Here is a 19,160-nt window from a genome sequence, read left to right as displayed (position 1 = left end):
GGAGAAAGGTGGTGCAGAGGGTTTGGATGGTGATGGGCAGGGGAATGGGGTACAGGGTCAGGAAGGGGTATAAGTGGAGGAGAGGATTCTGGCCTGCAGGAGGGGATGCAAGGTCTGGTTGGGAGTGGTGACCTGGAGGAGGTGGGGAGAGGGGATACAGAGGGTTTGGGTGGTGGCCTGGGGCAGGTAGTTGGCAGGAGAGGGGATGAGGTGCCACAGGTAGGCTCTGGCTGGGAGGCGCTTACTAGGCGTCTCCCAGCCAGCAGTTCTGCAAACTCCATGCCTGTGCGCTGGGTGAGCTGCTCCACATGGCTCTGCTCCAGCACAGGGAGGAAATGAGGAGGCTTTATTCATTACTGCTGCCTTCAGCAAAATTTCTCAGCTCCTATTGGCTGGAATCTGGCCAATGAGAGCTTGGGAATTTTGCTAGGGGGCAGGGATAGCACTTAAAGCTTTCTCCTCCCTGCCCAGCTTGCAGAGCAATTAGCAGCCTGCTGTATAAAGCGGCTGCTCCTCCTGCTCTGTAGTAAGGGTGCTGGCGAGGCAGCTGTGGGCTGGATCCAGTGGCTTGGTGGGCCGAATCCGGCCCGCTGCTTGCCTCTTGCCCACTCCTGTTGTAGGTCATACTTCCAGAAGGGGCTCTATTCTGGGAAGCAGTGACTAAAAAAGATTCGAGGGCCAGCGCTGTTAGGCAGCTGAGCGTGAGCTCCCGGGGGATGCTGTGCAAAGAGAGCTAAAGAGAAATGTGATTCTGGAAGGTAAAAGCCGGGGAGTCTGGACTAGAAGTCGAGAAGGTACATAACCTCTGCATTTGGCACTGACGAGGCTGCTGCTGGAATCCTGTGTCCAGTTCTGGTGGTCACACGTCAGGAAGGAGGTTGATAAACTGGAGAGGCTTCAGAGAAGAGCCACGTGAATTGTTAAAGGATTAGAAAACCTGCCTTATAGTGACTGAAAGAGCACAGTCTTGTTTAGCTTAGCAAAGAGAAGGTTAAGGCTGATTTGATTACAGTCTATAAGTATCTACATGGGGAACAGATTATAATAATAATGGGTTCTTTAGTCTAGCAGAGAAAGATATAACACAGTCCAATGGCTAGAAGTTGATGCTAGAAAAATTTAGATTGGCAAAAAGATATGCCTTATTACCAATCAGGGTAATTAGTCATTAGAACAGTCTGTCAAGACGGGGGTGGATTCTCCATTATTGACAAATTTTAAGTTTGATTTTTTTCCCTAAAGATCAGTGCTAGGAATTATTTTGGGAAGGTCTCTGGCCTGTGTTATCCGGCTAGACAATCCTTCTATCTGTGGAATCTGAACTGTTCAATTCTCAGCCCTGCTTCTTCAGTGTCCCTCATACAGATTGTGAAAATGAACTGGAGCTGATGGGAGACTTGGGGGCATAGGTCCTTTTCCATGGGTCTGGGTGTCTGGTACCGCAAGGGAGCATGTGTGTAGCTTCATGAGCCCAGAGTGTTCTCAAAGGTTTCATCTTTGGACCCAGTTGCACATGCATTGCAAAAGTGGCTCTATACTGGACAGACACAGTACAAAACCAGTTTAAATGACTTTTTAATCACAATTAATTTTTTCAGTTACTCTCGTGAGACACCTGCAGTTAATCAACAGCCCCTCATGTGAGCGAGAATAAAACATCCGTATGTAAGCATATGCTCGTTTTAGGAAAGCACAAAATACCCGTAAAACAGTTTACATGAATGGAATCCATGTGTCTTGTGTAAAACACACAGGACCAGTTTTTGGTTTCAGTTTGTGAAGGGGCACTCTGAGGAAAGTTAGTCCAGCTTTTTTGCATTGTGAATAAACAAACTTTCACAAGGCGAGATTAACAGAAATCTTGCCATAATGTATTCTGAGGGTGGGTATTTTGGGGGCAGTGGAGAGACATTGTCGGTCTTGACAATGAAAATCTTGCAGGAGAACCAAAAAGCAAAACGAACTTAGCTATTTTCATTGTGTAAACTCCAAAAAGTAAAGTGACGGCATCAATAGTGAAAAGTAAACGGATTCTACAGATTTCTTTAACAAGCTCTAAGCCTAAATGCAAATAGAAACGTTGGGGTTTTTTGTTTGAATTTTAATCATGGTTTTTAACATGACAGTGTTTTGTCTTCTGACTGTCACACTCCTGAGATGTCTTGCAGACCCAGATTCCTCATTTTAAGAGCGAGGAAGATTCCGCGGCTAGGCCGCTAGCCTAGGACCTGCTGGGAGACCGTATCACGTTACTTAGGATGCTAGCCTCAGAGGGTGCACATTACTATAGTTCTATGATGGGCATCCTAGGCTAGTGAGTGGGCTGCATGAGTGGCCTCCTTCATCTCCGAACGCTGCAGGATTGTCGCAGCCAAGCTGGTCTCCTGGGGTAGGGCAGTTTTTCTAACTGTGTTTGCGTGGGCGGGGTGGTGCCGATGGAACCCTAGCAGTGCTTTGATTGGTGGCAGAGGGAGCGCCCAGCTCCCACGCCCAGTGTTGTGTGCAATCAGCACGCACCTCACTTCATGGGCCCTTGCTTTACATGCCCGTCACTTTTTACTAACCCTGGTGGGGGGAAAAAACGTTACCGATGGAAACCAATGGAATCTGGCAGCCCAGCGTGTGGGCAGCCGTAGATGCAATGTCTTGCAGGCCACACGCAGTGCAGCCCACGGACGGCAGCTTGCCCACTACCGCGATAGCTCCTCTGACGTCACTTGAGTGGGGATGGTTTACAGAAATCGGTCTTTTTGCCATCGTTTCTTATCTGTTACTAGGGGGCGGTGCCCCCTGCTCGCTACACTTGCCAACCCCCATCTTTGGGGGTAAAGAAGCCTGGCTCTCCCCTGGTGGCTGCGCCTGCGCCAGCCCTGCCCTGTCACCCTTCCCAACCTGGAGGTAGGGGCAGGGAGGCCGGGGAGGGCAGGCCTCCTTCAGAGGAGCCAAGGGCCAGCAGGGAGCCCAAGGTGCCCCCCGAGGGGGGGTGAGGATAACTCAGAGCCATGTCCGCCTCCTCCCCGGCTGGGGATTCTATTGAGGCTCGGGGGTGGGGGGGATGTAGAGTGATGTGATGTCATAACCCTGTCACCCCGCAGGAAAAACTTTCTTTTATATACAGAGAGCTGTGGGGGTAAGAATACTCCCCGACTCACAGTTGTGTTAGGAGGGTAACCCCGTTAAAAGCCGTGAGGGGTGCAGCCACTGGGAATGGGGGCAAGGAGAGCTTAAGAGCTGCTTGTTTTTATCAGCGCATCTGTTAGTTGTTTTCTGGTCCCATTAGCTGAAGAAGAAAATTTCTTTAGGGAATAAACAATCTCATAGCAGCTGAGAAATTAACAGTATATTAATCTCATTATCTTAAAATGCACCCGGTACAGTACTACTATCCTGATCTCTCCTGAGCTACATATTGAAATTAAAAATTGCATTCTATATTCAAGGACTGTTAAAGGAATATTAGCAGTCCCATTGTCGCCAGTGGGACTGCTTGTGTGTGTAAAGTGCTTTTTTGGATGGGGCCTTTGCGTGCAAGCACCTAGAGCAGAGGTGGACAATAATTTTTTGGGGGGAGCACGCCAAGAGTTTGGAACATGGCCAAGGGTCGCGCTCTTCCATGCTATTAATGGAGGAGGTGCGGGGTCTGGGATGCAGGTTGAGTGTAGAAGGAAGCTTGGAGTAAGGTATTGGATGCAGGAGGGCATGTGGGGTTTAGGAGGGAGTTTGGGTGAAGAAAGCAGTTAAGATCTGGGGCGCAGGAGTGGGGTGCAGGGGTTTGGGTTGTGACCTAGGACAGGAGGGGTTTGTGACCTAGGGCACGGGATTGGGGTGCAGGATCTGGGGTGGGGCATGGATTCAGGAGCGGGACAGAGAGTTTGAGTTATGTGGGGTGGCAGTGAGTTGGGGAAGGGAGGGAGGGATTGGGGTGCAGGAGACAGGCTCTGACCGGGATGTACCTGGGTGACTCCCGGTCAGCAGCCCCCAGGTTTCTCAGGCTGCCTGCCTGCCTGGCCTGCCCCTGTACAGGCTGCAGCAGGGGCCATGTGCATCTGTCAATAAGAGCCTATGGGGAGGAGGGGGTAATACTTTATGCATTGCCTGGTCTTCAAACAGGCAGCTCCCATTGGCCAAAAACTGGCCAATAAGATTGTGCTAGGGGCGGGAACAGTGCATGAAGCCTCTCTTTCCACTTGCCCCAAAGATGTGAAACACAAAAGGCTCAGCAGCGCGCAGAGGTGGGGCAAGCAGGGAGTTTGTCTGAGGCTCACCACTGCGTTTGCGGGCCAGATCTGGTGGCTTAGTGGGCTGAATCCAGCCCTATTTTGCCCAGGCCTGACCTAGAACGTCCCCTGTAAAGTTGGATTCATTTGTAGCAGGTTTCAAAACTAAGTATTTTTGAATTTGAATGTGTCTCTACCATTTTTCCATGACAAAACTAAGTGAAGATCACACCTTTTCACTGCTGCAGTGTTTGCTTGTGTAGTCTCGGTTGAATTAGTAGACACACAGTCTGTTTGTGGTGCCATCTTTTTCTGAAGGTTCATGCTGATGACTTTGTAAAGGATAGTCTGCCAGCAAAGCGCATCATGAAATATAAATGGTATCTATATTTGATGATATCTTAGTTTGTTTGTAAATGGAAAAAAATCATGCTTATTTCATCAGCTGTGTGCCAGTCCTTGAGTCCCCTTGTGATTGTTGCTTCTGACCCAGTAATTGTAACGCTTAACATTTTATTGGTCCTACATTTTTGTAGCAGGCTTTTAAAGGCACTGCCCAGGACTATTTGGGTGGGAAAACGGAGTAAGAATTGTTGTGTGTATGCAACAGGGGTATTTCAGATTTGGCTTACTATCATTCACAGACTCACTACTCCAGACTGATATTGTAATCTTATGGGGAGGTGGGAGGAAGGGTAATTTTTCTCCCTTCCTTCCACCCAGGTTTCCACATAGGAAGTGCACTTGTGCACTTTAACTGGCTCCTGGCACATTTCACTATTATTTATTTGTACAATGGTCGAAGGATTGCACCTCCTTTGGTGTGTCTCTGTAGCTCGCAGCAGTGAGCCTTGTAGCCCAGGGTCGACAGACGGGGCCTTTGAGGCTAGTGCTCTAAAAATAGTTGCCTAGACAGTGCTTTGAAGTCACAGCATGGGCTTGAGCTTGGGCTCTGAAATCCTTCCCCTCCCCTTTGGTTTCTGAGTCCAGCGAAAATGTCTGTGCTGCTGTTTTTAGTGTGCGAGTGTGACCCAGAGTCTGTCAGCCTGGGTGGGCAGCTCCCTGCGACAAGCTGTGTAGATGTTGTCATTGTGTTAAGTGCTGTACAAACCTGCATGAAGATGACAAATCCTGCCCCACAGAGTTTAGAATCTAGAGTCAAGTTCCTGTATTTGGTGCTTCTAGCCTTTCACACTGAATGTAGATCTTCTTTAAGTGATAGAAATTTAGATCCTCACTAGTGGTGAGTATTTTGGGCCTTTATCCACCCCTTCAGCAGACAAAAAGCAGGTGGAATGAGCCTGTGAGTTGTGAAACACAACTTCTGTATTGTCCTTGCAGATCTTAATTGTTTAGAGCAGTGGTGAGGTGTGGGAGGGGGGTTTGCAGGGTCACGTGCCACCGCGGATTTCTGCCAGGGTTTTTATGCCCTCTCCTGAACCCTCTGCATACAGAAAGAGCGTTTAAATGGTGCCCTATTCCCCAGGATCAATAATTATGCATTGTCTCTGGTTTAGCGGGAAGAGTATTTCGGTATGAAGTCTTTGGGCAGGGGCTATTGTTATCTGTACAGTACCTTGGAGTATGGTGCCCCAGTCTGATTGGCATCTAAATGAAGGAGAGATGTAGAAGTATATTTACCCACCTCACCCCCGAATCTTCTTTCTACAAGGCTTGAAAAGAAGTAATAGCTACAGTTGTGAGAAACCAATCTCTTTAGTAGTAGAATCTGTGAGGCCTCTGTTCAGGGTATGTTTTCTGAAAGCCTCTGTGCCCTTTGCTATAAAAGAGCCTGGTACTGCTTTCGATCTTAGAAATCCAGCTGGAAAATTACAGAGGGGTGTTTCTGTCTATAAAAATGCAAGCACCCTGAAGACTAGAAATTGCTATTAGGTGTCTCTCTTAGTGGCTGGGGTTAGTTTCAAGTGTGCCTCACCTATGTACGTGTGATCTGAGCTGTAAGACGAATTCAGTGTTGTAGGGATTTGTAATGGGCGGGAGGGGGTGGCTTCTTCTCTCTGGCAGAACTCTACTCTGATGTCTGCACCCACCCAGCAGGGTTTGGGTTCATCTTCTGCAGGATCCCAGTGTCATTTCATAGCCATCCTCATCTGTTTCCGCTTCTCGTGCTAGTCCAGATCTTTCCCATGTGGTTCATCATCTGTTGCAGACGTGCATGCTGTGCACACCCAGGCCCAGCTCCTGCTGGGGAAGAGGCTCTGTGGGATTGGAGGCCATATTGTTTTGTTGCTGAGGAATAGGGAAGTGGGATACAGGGACTCCTTGCATAGACAACTGGTGCAAGCATCACCTTTACAGTAGGGAGTAATCTTCTGAGGACTCGGGGGAGGTTGGATCAGAATACTTACCCCTGTACTATACCAGGGTGTCTGGGGCACCGCTGAGAGGACCAAATCAGGGCACATTGCTCAAACCAGCCTACTTATAGCCCAAAACTGGGTTTCTCTTCTATAAGGCACCAAACTAGTCACCCAGAGCGCTCCAGCTGCCAATCTGGGCAGCAGGAAGTTGCACAAGCAAATCCCCTTACACAGTCCAGCTTTACCTGGGCCACAGCCAGCACCCACCTTGCGCTGATGAAAGACTATGAAAACCAACTCCAACCAGGTTCTCCCGGTCCCAAAGGACCAGCCACAGTCCCAGGTCAATTTATACATTGGATTTCACCCAAAAGAGCCTGCTGGGCCAGGTCGAGAGTGAGATTGTTAAAGCAAAGCACATTCCATACATCAGTGGCCAGGTTCTTGATGCAGGCTCTTAGAGATGTAACAAATTGCTGGCTTAAAAGTCTCTGGAGTACATACAGGAGGGCGCTCCTTCCTGGCTCTCTGTCCCTAGCAAAGGCGCTTCTGGAGCGGAGAGCAGGAGCGAAGGCGAGAGGGAGGCGCCCTCGGGATCCTTTTATAACCTTGCCCATGCGGTGGGAAATCCATTGTTCACCTGAGTGCCGGTCACATGACCACCACACCAGGCTGTGTCGTAGGCCAGGAGCCACGGAGTATCCAGGTGTGTCCTCCTCAGGCAAGGGGCCATTGTGTGCTCCTCAGGTGTCAGTTGGCAGCTCTTCAGTGCCACTGTCCATGCAGCATTAAGCAACCGACCCTCAAAATAGGTGGCCAATGCCTATCGCTATCTCCCAGACAGAAAACACATAAAATATAAATACAAAGCCCATATTCATAACTTCACACACAGATCATACAAGTACATGCATGGCCTAGATAGAGTCAACGAAGCATAAGCTTTCGTGGAATACCTCACGTAGCCCGCTTTGCACCCAATTTGGGGCAGACATGCAAAAAGTTGCATTGTAACTTTTGCTTGCAGATCTCTTAACAAAGTAGAGGGAGAGCTCTTTGGAGAACCTGATTCCTCTAAAGAACGTGCTTTCCTCATGTGGTACAATGATGTGTTCTTTTAAAAAAAAAAAAAAAAAAAAAAAAGGCAGCAGCATCCATTTTTGCAAGTTCACTCCATGAAAATAAATTCTCCCTGCTCCCACACTGAATCGTAGGAAGAGGTTCTGGTTACACGTTGCATTTTCACAACCCCTGTGGTTTGACTAGTGGGTTTCGTTCCTCCACCAGAGAGGCAGCAGCGTCGCTGATGTTTTGGAACCTCCTTGATGAAGAATAGAGTGGTCTGTGCTCTTGCTGCCCACTTCAGCTGTTAGTTCTCTAGCTCCCTGTCCCGTCCCCCCGCCTCCTCCCCTCCCACACACACACTCAAGAGAATTCTCTAAAACTCGTCAGTGGATTTACCAGGATGTCAGGACTGTCCCGAATTGGCATAAATATGCTTATAGGACACTTGGCAGGGATGTTAAAGCAATCTGTAACCATTAGAGATCAGTGTGTGGGGCACATTATCACATCTGCTACTGCAGGACTATTGAACCTTCCCCGGACGAGTCTAGTACCAGCCAGCGGCAGAGAGAGGAGACTGGACTTGGTGGGCCTTGAATCTGGTCTAGCCTGGTGTTTCCTCTGATCCTGTGGCATTTCTCTTGCCTTTGAGATCTCTGCTCCTTTCGGAAACTCTGTCCCTGCCTCATAGCTCACCGGCCTGCTACAGACTCCCAGGCAAGCCAGGAACCTGCCTTCATGATGGAATCTTTTTTTTACTTAGCCTCCAGACCAGCAAAGGGAACTTCCTCCTCTGAATTTGCCCTTTTGGCTAACCTGCAAGTAACTTCAGTAAGAAACCTGCAACTGGATTTCCAGAACGGTGCATTTAACTTGCCTGTGCAGTTATGCAGATTATGCAGCCAAATGACCAGCTAGATGCTTGACTGGCCACTTGGGCATGGTATGTGAGTGCACAGACTAGTCCTGCAGTTTTGCCATCGTGCACACAGTTGTGAAAATCAAGTTGTGGGCATGAGAGCCAGTGGCACTCAGCAGAGAGCACTCATGCCCTATGGATGGAGGTATGCTGCATGAAGCACGTCCTCTGTCAAAGAGAAGACAGGCACTCAGTGTGTGGGGTCCCACAGAAAGCCATGGTGATGGCGCCAGCGACTTTTGTTTGCCACGACTTTCTGGAAGGTATAGCAGTGTTACTCTAGAGCAGGGGTCTCCAAACTACGGCCCGGGGGCCGGATGCGGCCCGCGAGGCCCTCTCATCCGGCCCGTCAGTGTGCAAATATATATGCATGTATCTTTTCATGTCTGTGCAATCACACTTAAGTTGTGGCCCTCGGTATGTGCTGTGAGTGTCATTGTGGCCCCCAGGACTTCCAAAGTTGAGAAGTCCTTCTCTAGAGATATGAGCTAGTGCTCTCAACTCCTACCCCAAAGCCACCATGCCCAGGCCCATTAAGACTCTGTCAATGCAGATCCATCCTCTCTGTAAGAAAATATCCAAGGCAGCAGATTTGTCATCTTACTCTGCTTTTTTGCTTAATCCTTGCAATGTTTTTATAATTTTGTTTTCACCTGATTAAAGCTAAAGTACTGAATGTACCCTGGTTTGGCACAAGTGCGTGGACTTCCTGCATACATGGCAGGAAGTTGTTGTTTTCCGGAATTTAGAGTGACCCAGATGTCTTTTCAACATGTCAAGTTGATATTATGGAGATGCGCCATGACGGGCTAATGTGGGAATAGAGAGAGGGAGATGGGTTGGGGTGGAAATAGAGTTTTGTGAGTCACTGACTTGGAACGGTAGGGATTGTATTTACCCAGAGAAGAGAAAAGGGCTGAGGATAGATCTCTGATGAACCCCTATAGAAGCTGAGTGGGGAGGATAACGACCTACAAAAAGAGTGACCCTGGAGGACTGGACAGAGCTAAGAGAACCAGTGAGGGTGGAATAATTGAAGCCAGGAGACGTTGAGAAGGAGGGTGCTGTCAGGAGTGTCAAAAGCAGAAGAACAGAGGCAGACAAGGATGAAATAAAGGGCTTGCTCTTTGGCCAAGAAGAGATTGTTTAAAAGTCATGAGAACGATTTCATGGGAGCGGCGAGGTTCCAGGGTGGAGTTGGAGTGCTTAAGACAGTGGTTGTAGATGGCGTATTCTTAGAGTTCAGATGTGAAGAGTAAAAGGTGGAGAAGGACGCGAGGGCCTGCTTTGTGAGGCTAGGACACGCAAGGGCGGGGTGGAGACTTGGAGCATCCGAAAAGTCATGGGCATTAATGGGTTGAAGGTTGCGAATGAGGCAAAGGGGATGCGCTATAATGAGCTTGGAAAGTGAGATGTCCTGGAAGGAGCAACCTTTAGCAAAGAGCTGGTAAAGCAAACTGCCATTCTCTAGAGTTGATCCAGAATTGCAGATCCCACAAGGATGTGATGGTGCGTGGGTTGGAGAGGAGTTTATTTTCAGAGGGAATCGCCACACGGAAGTTGTTGCCACAGCAGAGGTTGGGAGATTGACATCTGGATCATTTCCTCTTCTCATGGTGTCCTTTTCCTTGGGTTCGTGTCCTAATCCCATCATACCGGCTTTTCACTGCAGAAGTCATCACATGCTTTCACATAATTCTCAGTTTCTTCTCACGTATTAAAAAAGCTGTGCAAATTAGTTTCACTTTTTGATTTCTACACATGCTGGCCTGTTGTCCCCCTGCTAGGTCACCAGGGAAAGTCTGAAATCAGTGCTGCTAAAAAAACAAAAGTGGTGTTCTTTTGTGTACGCTGCGTAATCCCATTTGTGTTGCTGAGCCAAGGGGCCCTTCTAGGAGGACAGGACTCGTTGGGACTGCACGAGCCACTGGCAGACTCTGGATCTTTAGAGCAGAGTGCAGAATATACCCGTAGAGCTCCAGTTTCTTCTTTTCTGTGGCTCGCTGCAGATGTAGGGCCTGTCACTCTCTTCACTCAGTGACTTTTTTTTGTGTGTGTGTGTGTGTGTCTGATTTTTTTTAATCATTAGTTTCCCTTATTTTATCTGTTCCTAGTTCAGCTAAATTGTGCCCTACCATGCCAAATGTTTCCATAGAGCCAGCGATCAATTAGCTATGGCTGATCCATTTTGCAAGGATCTGGTAAAGGTCAGGTTGAAGTGGTATGCATCATGCTCCTTCATGTTCCCTTAGGTTGAATCACACACCCGCTGCTTGTTTTGCCTGGGGGAACCACATTCCCTGGATTGCTGCCTGGATGTAATTGTGTCATGGGCCTGTACCAACAGCAAGCTAAGTGGAGGCTCAGTGTCTTCTTCACAGAGAAGGCCTTTTGAGTCAAGTCCCTGGATTGGGCATCAGCGTCTCATAAGAATGGCCATGTTAGTTCAGTCTGCCGTGGATAGAGGCTGCTTCATGGGCACCCCTGGACAGAGGCTGCTCAGTGGGAGACTTGGGCCCCCTAAGGATAGGAGCTACTGCTGTCCTGCACTACTGCCTCTGCTGATACAGAAATAGCAGCATGGGGCGGCAGGCGGGAGCCTGTTTATAAACCAGCTCCCCACATGGACCGGCTCCTGCCTGCACCCTGCACTGCTGCCTCTGTGTCAGCGTGGCTCCCTTGTGTGCTCTTTATTTAAAACTTGGACCAGTGGGTTGGGGCTGAGCCAGCCTGCCAGTCCGAGTTTTAAATGCAGAGCACACGGCGGGGAGGGGTTGTGGTTAACCAGGGCTGTTAAGTGATTTTTTTTTATCTGTTATCGGTTAACTGGTTAACAACTACTCGGTTGACTTCCCTACTTGAAATCCGGTTCCCAGCGTGCCCCAGCTCCTGGGGGGCTGGCAGCTGCCCCACGTGTAAGGTCTGAAATTGCCAGCGGTTGCACCGTTAATCCGTTACATGCACTTTGCCATCCCTATGTTCAATAAATATTTCTGTCCATTATTTGTGAAAAAGATAAATGGTATAAACAAAGGATAATTAAATACCTACCATTTCAACAGGAACTGCGGAGGTGTTTAAACAGCCGCTGTTAACGTTCGATATTAAACGTCATACACTCTGGATCATGGATCATTTGCATTCTTGAATTTTAAAAGCTCTGTCCAAGGAGCTCTCTGGACTGTCAGTTTTTCAAATCCATATCGGGTAGGTTTCTAAAAGATCTGCTGTGGTTCAAGCACAGCTATTGAATTTGAAGCAGGGATTAATTCAGGGAATCCCTGTTGTCTGTGTTATGATGGAGGTCAGACTGGATTACTACAACGATCCTTTTGGCCTTCAAGTCTGTGACTCCGTGCCAGGTACTTTCAGAGTGCCAAAGGAGGTTGGCAGACGGCATCCAATATGGTTGACATTTGCCTAACGTCCCTGTAGCAACGGCAGCTGTTGCTTATATGGAAAAGCAGGATCAGGAAGGGGTATCTAGGGCGTTGTGTCGTTCAGCTTCTAAAACAGCACTCCTTAACAGCTAGAAGCAAGGAGGGAAAAGCCACTGTGGGGATCAGCTATCTCCCTTGGGATACCTGTCCGTGGTCTCTTATGCGACTCTCCCTGTTTCCTAATGGCATTGTCAGGCCTGCTATATTGGGAAGCCCTCGTCCTGTGTTCTGACCAAGTCACTCGACTCGGGCCACGCTGCTTCTGCCCTGCTGCTCTCTCTAGAAGTGCCAGGAATTCTCCTGCACTCTAGAAAACCCCCATGACAGCCCCACAAGCCCTTTTGCTCCTTCCTGCCTCCCGCTGCAGTCCCAAGGCCAGAGAAGCTCTGTCTCTGAGCAGCGACTCTTGGGCACAGCAGGGAATGTGAGCTCCTCGAGTTCCAGGGCCGCAGCGGGGTCCAGATGTTGGGGCAACCCCCCCACACACACTTCTGGGGAGCAAGGCTGCGTGTGGGGGCTTCTCTTGCTGCCCTGCAGCTTCTGTGGGGGACCACGGTGGGTGCTGGGGCTTCCTCTGCACAGGGGTTGCAGACTACTGGGGAGGCTTCTGCCAGGAATGGGGGCAGGAGCCTCTTTTGGGGGGGGGGGGGGCTTCCCCTGCTTGGTGCTACCAGTGCAGAGTGGGGTTGGGTTGTGGGGGCTCCCCCTGTCCTGCGTGGCTCCAGAGTTGTCCCAGGGGCTCTCCTGTTGGCAGAGGCCCTGGGGTATGGGCCCCGTGGCTAATCTGCTGCTGGATAAAACAATTAGGAATTAATTTCTTGTAACCTTTGGGTGATCCGTGGAAAGGGGATGCTGCTTCCATTCAGCCCCTGCTTAAGTGAATTAGACTGAGAGTCAAAACGAATACAACTTAGTGAGGGTGACAGCACCCGAGTGACTTAGTGTGCATTGTCCGAGAGCCAGGACCACGGCACTGAAATCCCCGTGAAATGTTTCCATCTTTTAATCTGCAAGGCCAGTGCCCGGGGCTCCATCTGCAGCTTTGTGCAGCGCTGCTCTCTTGGCTTGCCATCTAGACCTTGTACTTTGGCAGAGCAGTTCTGTGACCTGGGAGTAATTGAAAGTCCTCAGCTCACCTTCCTGCAGGCTGTACGGCTCCCTGGACTCGTACAAGTAGAACCATGCACAGGCTGCCTCGGGGTGAGGAGTAAGGTTGCTTGTAAGAAACAGTGGCTATTTTCAGTGTTGTCTCTGTGTCGTCAGACGGCTCACTTACCTTCCCCTCTTCGCATGAGTTCCCCGTGCACAGTGCTCCGGGGGTGGATGGTCGGAAAGGAGGGAGTCCGAACTGCACAGTCCTTTATAATCTCACTTCTGACAAATTGGTGTGGCAAGAGGCTGCTGGTGCAATCCAGCCAGGCTCCAGAAAGTTCTCACCTCAGCACTGCTGAGAAGTAAAGGCCACAAGCATGAATGTGTAAAGGCACCAGTTGCAGGTAAGTAATCGTATTTTTCTGTGCTTGTTAGAGGAATGCTGTCGAGTGGTGCCCCAAGGACCCAGCCAGGATTAAGGCCCACTGTGTTTGGAGCTGTACATCCATAGAAGTAGAGAGTCCCTGCTCCAGAGAGCTTACAAGTAATTGCATTGTGCTTTACTAGAACACAAGGCTTCACATAAAAAAACATTGTTTAGAAGGCTATATCCAATACACTTGCGTTATGATTAAATTTGTCTTCATTTTCTTATTTTAGGCCAGAAATCTGCATACAGGAGAGTTGGCTGCTGTAAAAATTATCAAGTTAGAGCCAGGTGAGTTTTGCGTTCTTTCCAAGTACCTTTGGCATATGCTCTGTCATTAGGCACTGACACTCCTTCTGTGGATTTATTTCACATAGCAGTATTGGGGCATTTGCATTTTATTACTACTAGCGGAAAAAGTAGTTTGTGGCTAGGTTTCAGGAAATGCTTTAGAATTATTTAAAGCGTGGTACGCAATTATCTGTGGCTATTTCCTTTTTTGTTGTTTCTCCTTCGTTCTTATCTGTTTTATCTACCAGCTGTTGACTTAATTCGTTAACAGTAAGGTTTGGTTTGTTCATTCAAAGGCAAGATTGAGGGGAGGGGTTTTTTCCCCAGTAAACTGTTACAGAATAGCCTTTGCGTTAATGTTTTCTTGCCCATTTAAAAGCTCGTGTTCAAACCTCCCTTGTGGGCATATGCTCCCAAAAATATTCTGTGGAGGAGGCAGAGGGGAACAGGCAGAGTTGCCACTTTCCATCTCTCCTGTCATTCCCTCCAGACCCTCACCACTGTCAAGCTTCCTGGGCAGCCAGGACTTCCTGGCCAAGTCTTGCAAAGGGAGGGGTCTCCAGAATGGAAATTGGAATGGGACCATTAGCTGCTCCTGGAGTGAGGGGGAGAATTCCAGCTCCTCCCCCCAAAATGTAATCTGTACCGCCCCGAGTGCGTAACGTTCATCTCCTGCTTCTTGTTCCCCAAAATACCATCTCTTCACTGTCAGATCCTTGGCTAAAATTATCTTCCACGTCTCCTTTCTGTTAGTCACTGCTCAGATTGCTCAACCAGATCTCTTGCCCCATGTTTGTGTGGGATGCAGGACCGTCTTTGTCCAAGGCTTGTGCTCTTCACAACCCTCTGTGTGCTTTTGCAGCCTTTTTCAGGGAAGGGCTGAGGGTAGAAAGTATATACGTGGGGTGTGTGTGTGTGTGTGTGTGTGTGTGTGTGTGTGTGTGTGTGTGTGAGAGAGAGAGAGAGAGAGAGAGAGAGAGAGAGAGAGAGAGAGGGGGAGGGGGAGGGGGAGGGGGAGGGGGAGGGGGAGGGGGAGGGGGAGGGGGGGACACACGCATGCGCTCGCGCTCCAAGAATATAGCGGCATTTAAAAAAGAACTAGATACATTCATGGAGGAGAGGTCCATCAGTGGCTACTAGCCAGGATGGGCAGAGAGATGGTGTCAAAGCCTCTGCTTGCCAGAAACTGGGAATGGGATGGATCACTTGATGATTCCCTGTTCTGTTCATTCCTTCTGGGGCACCTGACATTAGCTACTGTCGGCAGACAGGAAAATGGGCTAGATGGACTTTTGGTCTGATCCAGTACGGCCGTTCTTATGCCCCTTCTGACCTTCAAGCCTATGAATCTTCTGCAGATCCAGCCCAGTGCATGTTTAACTAGGTTTGGCTGAATAGAACTCCCTATCCCAGCCATGCAGCATGTTACATAAACACCTTAATTCTAGTAATCTCACTCTTTGAGCCCCGTTAGTCCAAACGAGAGCGGAATTACCTGCTTAGAAACTAGAGAAAGGACCTGTCTCCGGCCACCTGGATCCTTTCCCCAAGTTAGTTTCTGCTTTGCAATGTCACTTTGGGCAAGTTTCTTCACCTTTCTGTGACTCTTGTCCTCAACTCTTTCCAATTTCTCTGTTCAGACTGCAAGCTCTTTGGCCGTCTCAGATGGTCTCATGCAATGTGCCTCTACAGGCCCAGCACAATGGAGCCTTGATCTCAGGGGGGCTCTCCTTATGTGCTCCTAACTAGTAATTGTTCATTGGCAAAATAGGAAGTACTTGTTTACACGTGTGAAATGCAGCTTGGGCTTTTTCTAATTATGTGATGTTAAAAGGAGAGGAAAACAGAGTTGACGTGAGTTTATACATAGATCCTTTTTCCACCCATGCTTTATTTTAAATAATGCATTGCGAGGCCCCAGATCTTTCTTCCCACATCCTCAGCTGATGTGCCGTACCCAGTAACCTCAGCTGGGGGCGTCGGCGCTTACTGCAGAGAGCAAGTTCTGCTGTCAGATCTAAGGCCTGTGGATGGGCACATGAGCCCTTACTGCCAGCTCAAGGCCAAAGTGCTTGTACCCCACCGTTGCCTTGGCCCAAACACAGGGCAGCACTGTAGGTAAACCACCTTCATGAGGAGAGTAGCTAACAGCACTGGGAGCCTGTTTACACTGACTCTGTAACTTGCTGCACTTGGGTGTGTGTGTGTGTGTGTGTGTTTCACACCCCTGTGCGAGAAAGTTACTGTGCAGTAAAGTCGCAGCATAGAAAAGCCCTTAGATAGCTACAACCCAGTGCCAGACTGAGTTCCTCCTAAGGAGGTACAGGCACAGATTGCTAGCGAAGACCTGGTGGGGGAATTATTTTTGAGGCTGGGTTGCAGCATTTCTTTAATCTCTTGAGGGTCTGCTCACATGGTCTCAGTGATGCAGTCTGTTTAGAAGGCAGCAGCTCACATCTTGCAGGAGGACGTGTCTGTCTCAACAGATCACTCCCATCTTGTAAAATATCTCTGCATTGGCTCTGGAGAAACGTATTTCTATTAAGTTTTTACGTATTTTGAGTGGAAGTTGTCCAATCTAGGGGAGTGTTTCAGACTGAACAGTAGTCCAGCTGTAGTACTGTCAGCCCTGGCATGAAGTCAATGCCAGAAACTCTTCCAGTTGATCTTGGAGCTCTTACAGAGAATACAACTCTTTTGAACTCAAACCGAGAGTGTAGCAAGTGCGCAGTCTTCAGTACGGCGTGGAAGACATTTGAGTATCTAAGCAGGCAGAAGGGAACCTTTTGTGTTCGGGTAGGGGCTAAATCTTTGTGTTTAGACCAGAGGATGCCACTAGAGGGGAGATTGAAAATATGCTGAATGTTGCTGCCACTAGAGAAATGAAGGGAGCTTGGTTAACTCGGAGTTGCACACAGCCCTTTTCAGTGGAAAGGGATGGTCACCGTATGAGGGGACTTCAGAAGAAGGGAAGGAAGCAGCTGAGAAGAGCAGAGACTGATGGGGCAAGTGATTCATATATTCATAGACATCAAAGCCAGAAGAGATTGCTGTGATCACAAGTCTGTCCTAGGGATGTCATAGTGTAGTTGATTAACCGATAAGCAAAAGCTTACAGGTTAATGCTATCAACTACATGCATTTCCCCCCGCCCCCCAAGTAATTTTTTTAACAGGCTGGCTCAGTTCCGGCTCGCGCCAAGTCCAGGAGCTCAGCCTCTCGCCACCTGGATAGGGGCTGTGGCCACCCTGTGCTGCTGCCTCTATATCAGAGGCAGCAGCGTGGGGCTACAGGCAGCTGGTCCGTGAGGGGAGCCGGTTTTTAAACTGGCTCCTCTCGCAGACCAGCTTTCGCCTGGCACCCTGCACTACTGCCTCTGATACAGAGGCAGCAGCATGGGTAGCAGGGGGCTCCTCAGGAGTTGGGCCAGAGCACACTGGGTGCCGGCTCCACCCCGGGGACTATAGAATAGTCGAGTAACCGATAAGAATTCATGAAGTTACTGGACTATTCAGTTAACCGATAGTTAACATCCCTAGTCTGTCCTATATCACACAGAACAGAGAGCTGCCCCAGGCAAATCTTTTAGAAAACCATCCATTCTTGATTTACAGACTGTTAGCAATAGACTCCTTCATGTCCCTTGGTAAATTGTTCCATTAGTTAATTACACTCAGATACATTTTTTGCCTTCTTTTAAGTCTGAATTCGTCTGGCTTTACCTTCCAACTATGTGCACTAAATCAAAGGTGAATAGAGGCTGCCCAAAATCAGGTGGTAGCTGAGAAATTCCCTCTGTTGTTTGGGACCCATAGAGAAGACAACCCAGAGAAAGTAACTGCTAATTGTGGGCTGAAAATGGTTTATGTTTTGTTCCCATTACCAATCCAATGGTAATAACTGGATTGGTAGGCAGAAAAAAATGAAGTAAAACCAAGGTTGCAAAAGTGTTAAATCTCTTCTTCCATCTGCTTGTCCCTTCCTCTAAACAAAGCAAACTAACCCTCCTTTTAGAAAGCTTCAGTCCTGAATTTGTTTGAACTTCTGTGCAATGTGCTAGCTCAGCTACCTCTGCTGCTTAGACAGTGCTAATAAAATCAGACTAGACGGTGTTTTTCACTTCTTTTGGCATCGACTTTGGAGAGCGTTAAGCAAAAACATGATGGTATGCAAGTGACATTTTCCAACATTCACAGAGTTCAAATGCTTCACATAACTTGAGCCAGCTCTGTTTCAGAAACCAATTCTAACCATACTCAGTATTTTCAAGAGAACTGTAGAAGCTAAAATTATGTGAAACACAAAAGCCACTTCCTTGTATGGATTTAGCAGATGACCTGATGGACTAGTAGATGCAGAAGGATAATTATTTGTCAGTATGAATCTTCTCCACAGAGCCTTCTCTTTAGGGAAATAAAGTTAAAATTATGTTTGTAATTAATGAGAATCTACATTGCAAAAACCATTGCTATAGCATTAAATAAAAACACTGGAAATATTTAACTTGTGTTTGTAATTCTCTAAATAAACCCCTTTATAAATGTACTGAAATATCTGGTTGCTGGTTTTCATTTGGTTTGATGGCTTTATTTTTCTTGTACAGGTTGAACCTCTAAAATCTGGGACTCTCTTGTCCTGGCAATGGACCACGGATATTGCTGGACCAGAGAGCCCTGGCTGGCCAGGTTCAGAAGTGCAGCCCGGTCAAGGCTGGCAGTGGGGAGCACATCCCCAGTGGCGCTGGTGTGGGTGGGAAGGAAAGACTCTGGTGTGCTGGGTGGGGAAACCGCTCCAGCCTGGGCTGAAGTCAGCAGGGCCAGCAGCTAGACGCATAACCTGGACCAGCGCTGTGGGGGATGCAGGGCCGTGGAGGGCACAGCCACAGGTGGGGCTAGAGGCAGCGGGGCCAGCCCCTGTTCGGGACTGGCGCAGTATGGGATGCAGCACCTCTCAGGGCTGGCACTGTGGGGGACTGGATGCAGTGGCAGGGAGCATAGCCCCAGCTGGGAGCAGAGCTTATAGCTGGGTGGGGAGCCTTAACCTCCCCTTGTCCGGCAAACTCTGTGGTTCAGGACCATGCGGGTCCTGAGGGTGCTGGACAAGGGAGGTTCGACCTGAAGAAACATTCTGTTCAGGGCAGCAGAAGCTAGTTATTGTATCTGAGGTTGGACTGTTGCTGTATCTTGTACTGTGTTGACTGAAGTTGGAAGTTTGGAGTTTTAATGCCATGTCCGCAGGGCTGTGTTTGTTTTTTATGAAATCAGAACAGGGTGTTTTGTTCACAATGTTAGTTTCTGCGCTTCGTGATTCACATTCCAAAGTCACCTGCATTTTAATATTCGATCACATCGGCTGAATTAGTACGGCCAGATCCTAACCACTGGTCTG

The 19,160-nt window shown here is 48.6% G+C and overlaps 1 protein-coding gene across 1 annotated transcript in view; it reads left to right on the top strand.

The window, feature by feature from the left end:
- The window catches only part of MAP4K5 (mitogen-activated protein kinase kinase kinase kinase 5), an 88,972-nt gene that overhangs the window by 9,298 nt on the left and 60,514 nt on the right, over positions 1 to 19,160 (top strand). Inside the window, exon 3 of the mRNA XM_075926168.1 lies at positions 13,715 to 13,772. Within this exon, the coding sequence (XP_075782283.1) occupies positions 13,715 to 13,772 (58 nt within the window). The remainder of the gene's footprint in view (positions 1 to 13,714; positions 13,773 to 19,160) is intronic.

Source organism: Pelodiscus sinensis, chromosome 4 (assembly GCF_049634645.1).
Source record: "Pelodiscus sinensis isolate JC-2024 chromosome 4, ASM4963464v1, whole genome shotgun sequence".
In the NCBI taxonomy this organism is placed as follows: domain Eukaryota; kingdom Metazoa; phylum Chordata; order Testudines; family Trionychidae; genus Pelodiscus; species Pelodiscus sinensis.
This window is presented reverse-complemented; position numbering and strand designations above follow the sequence as displayed.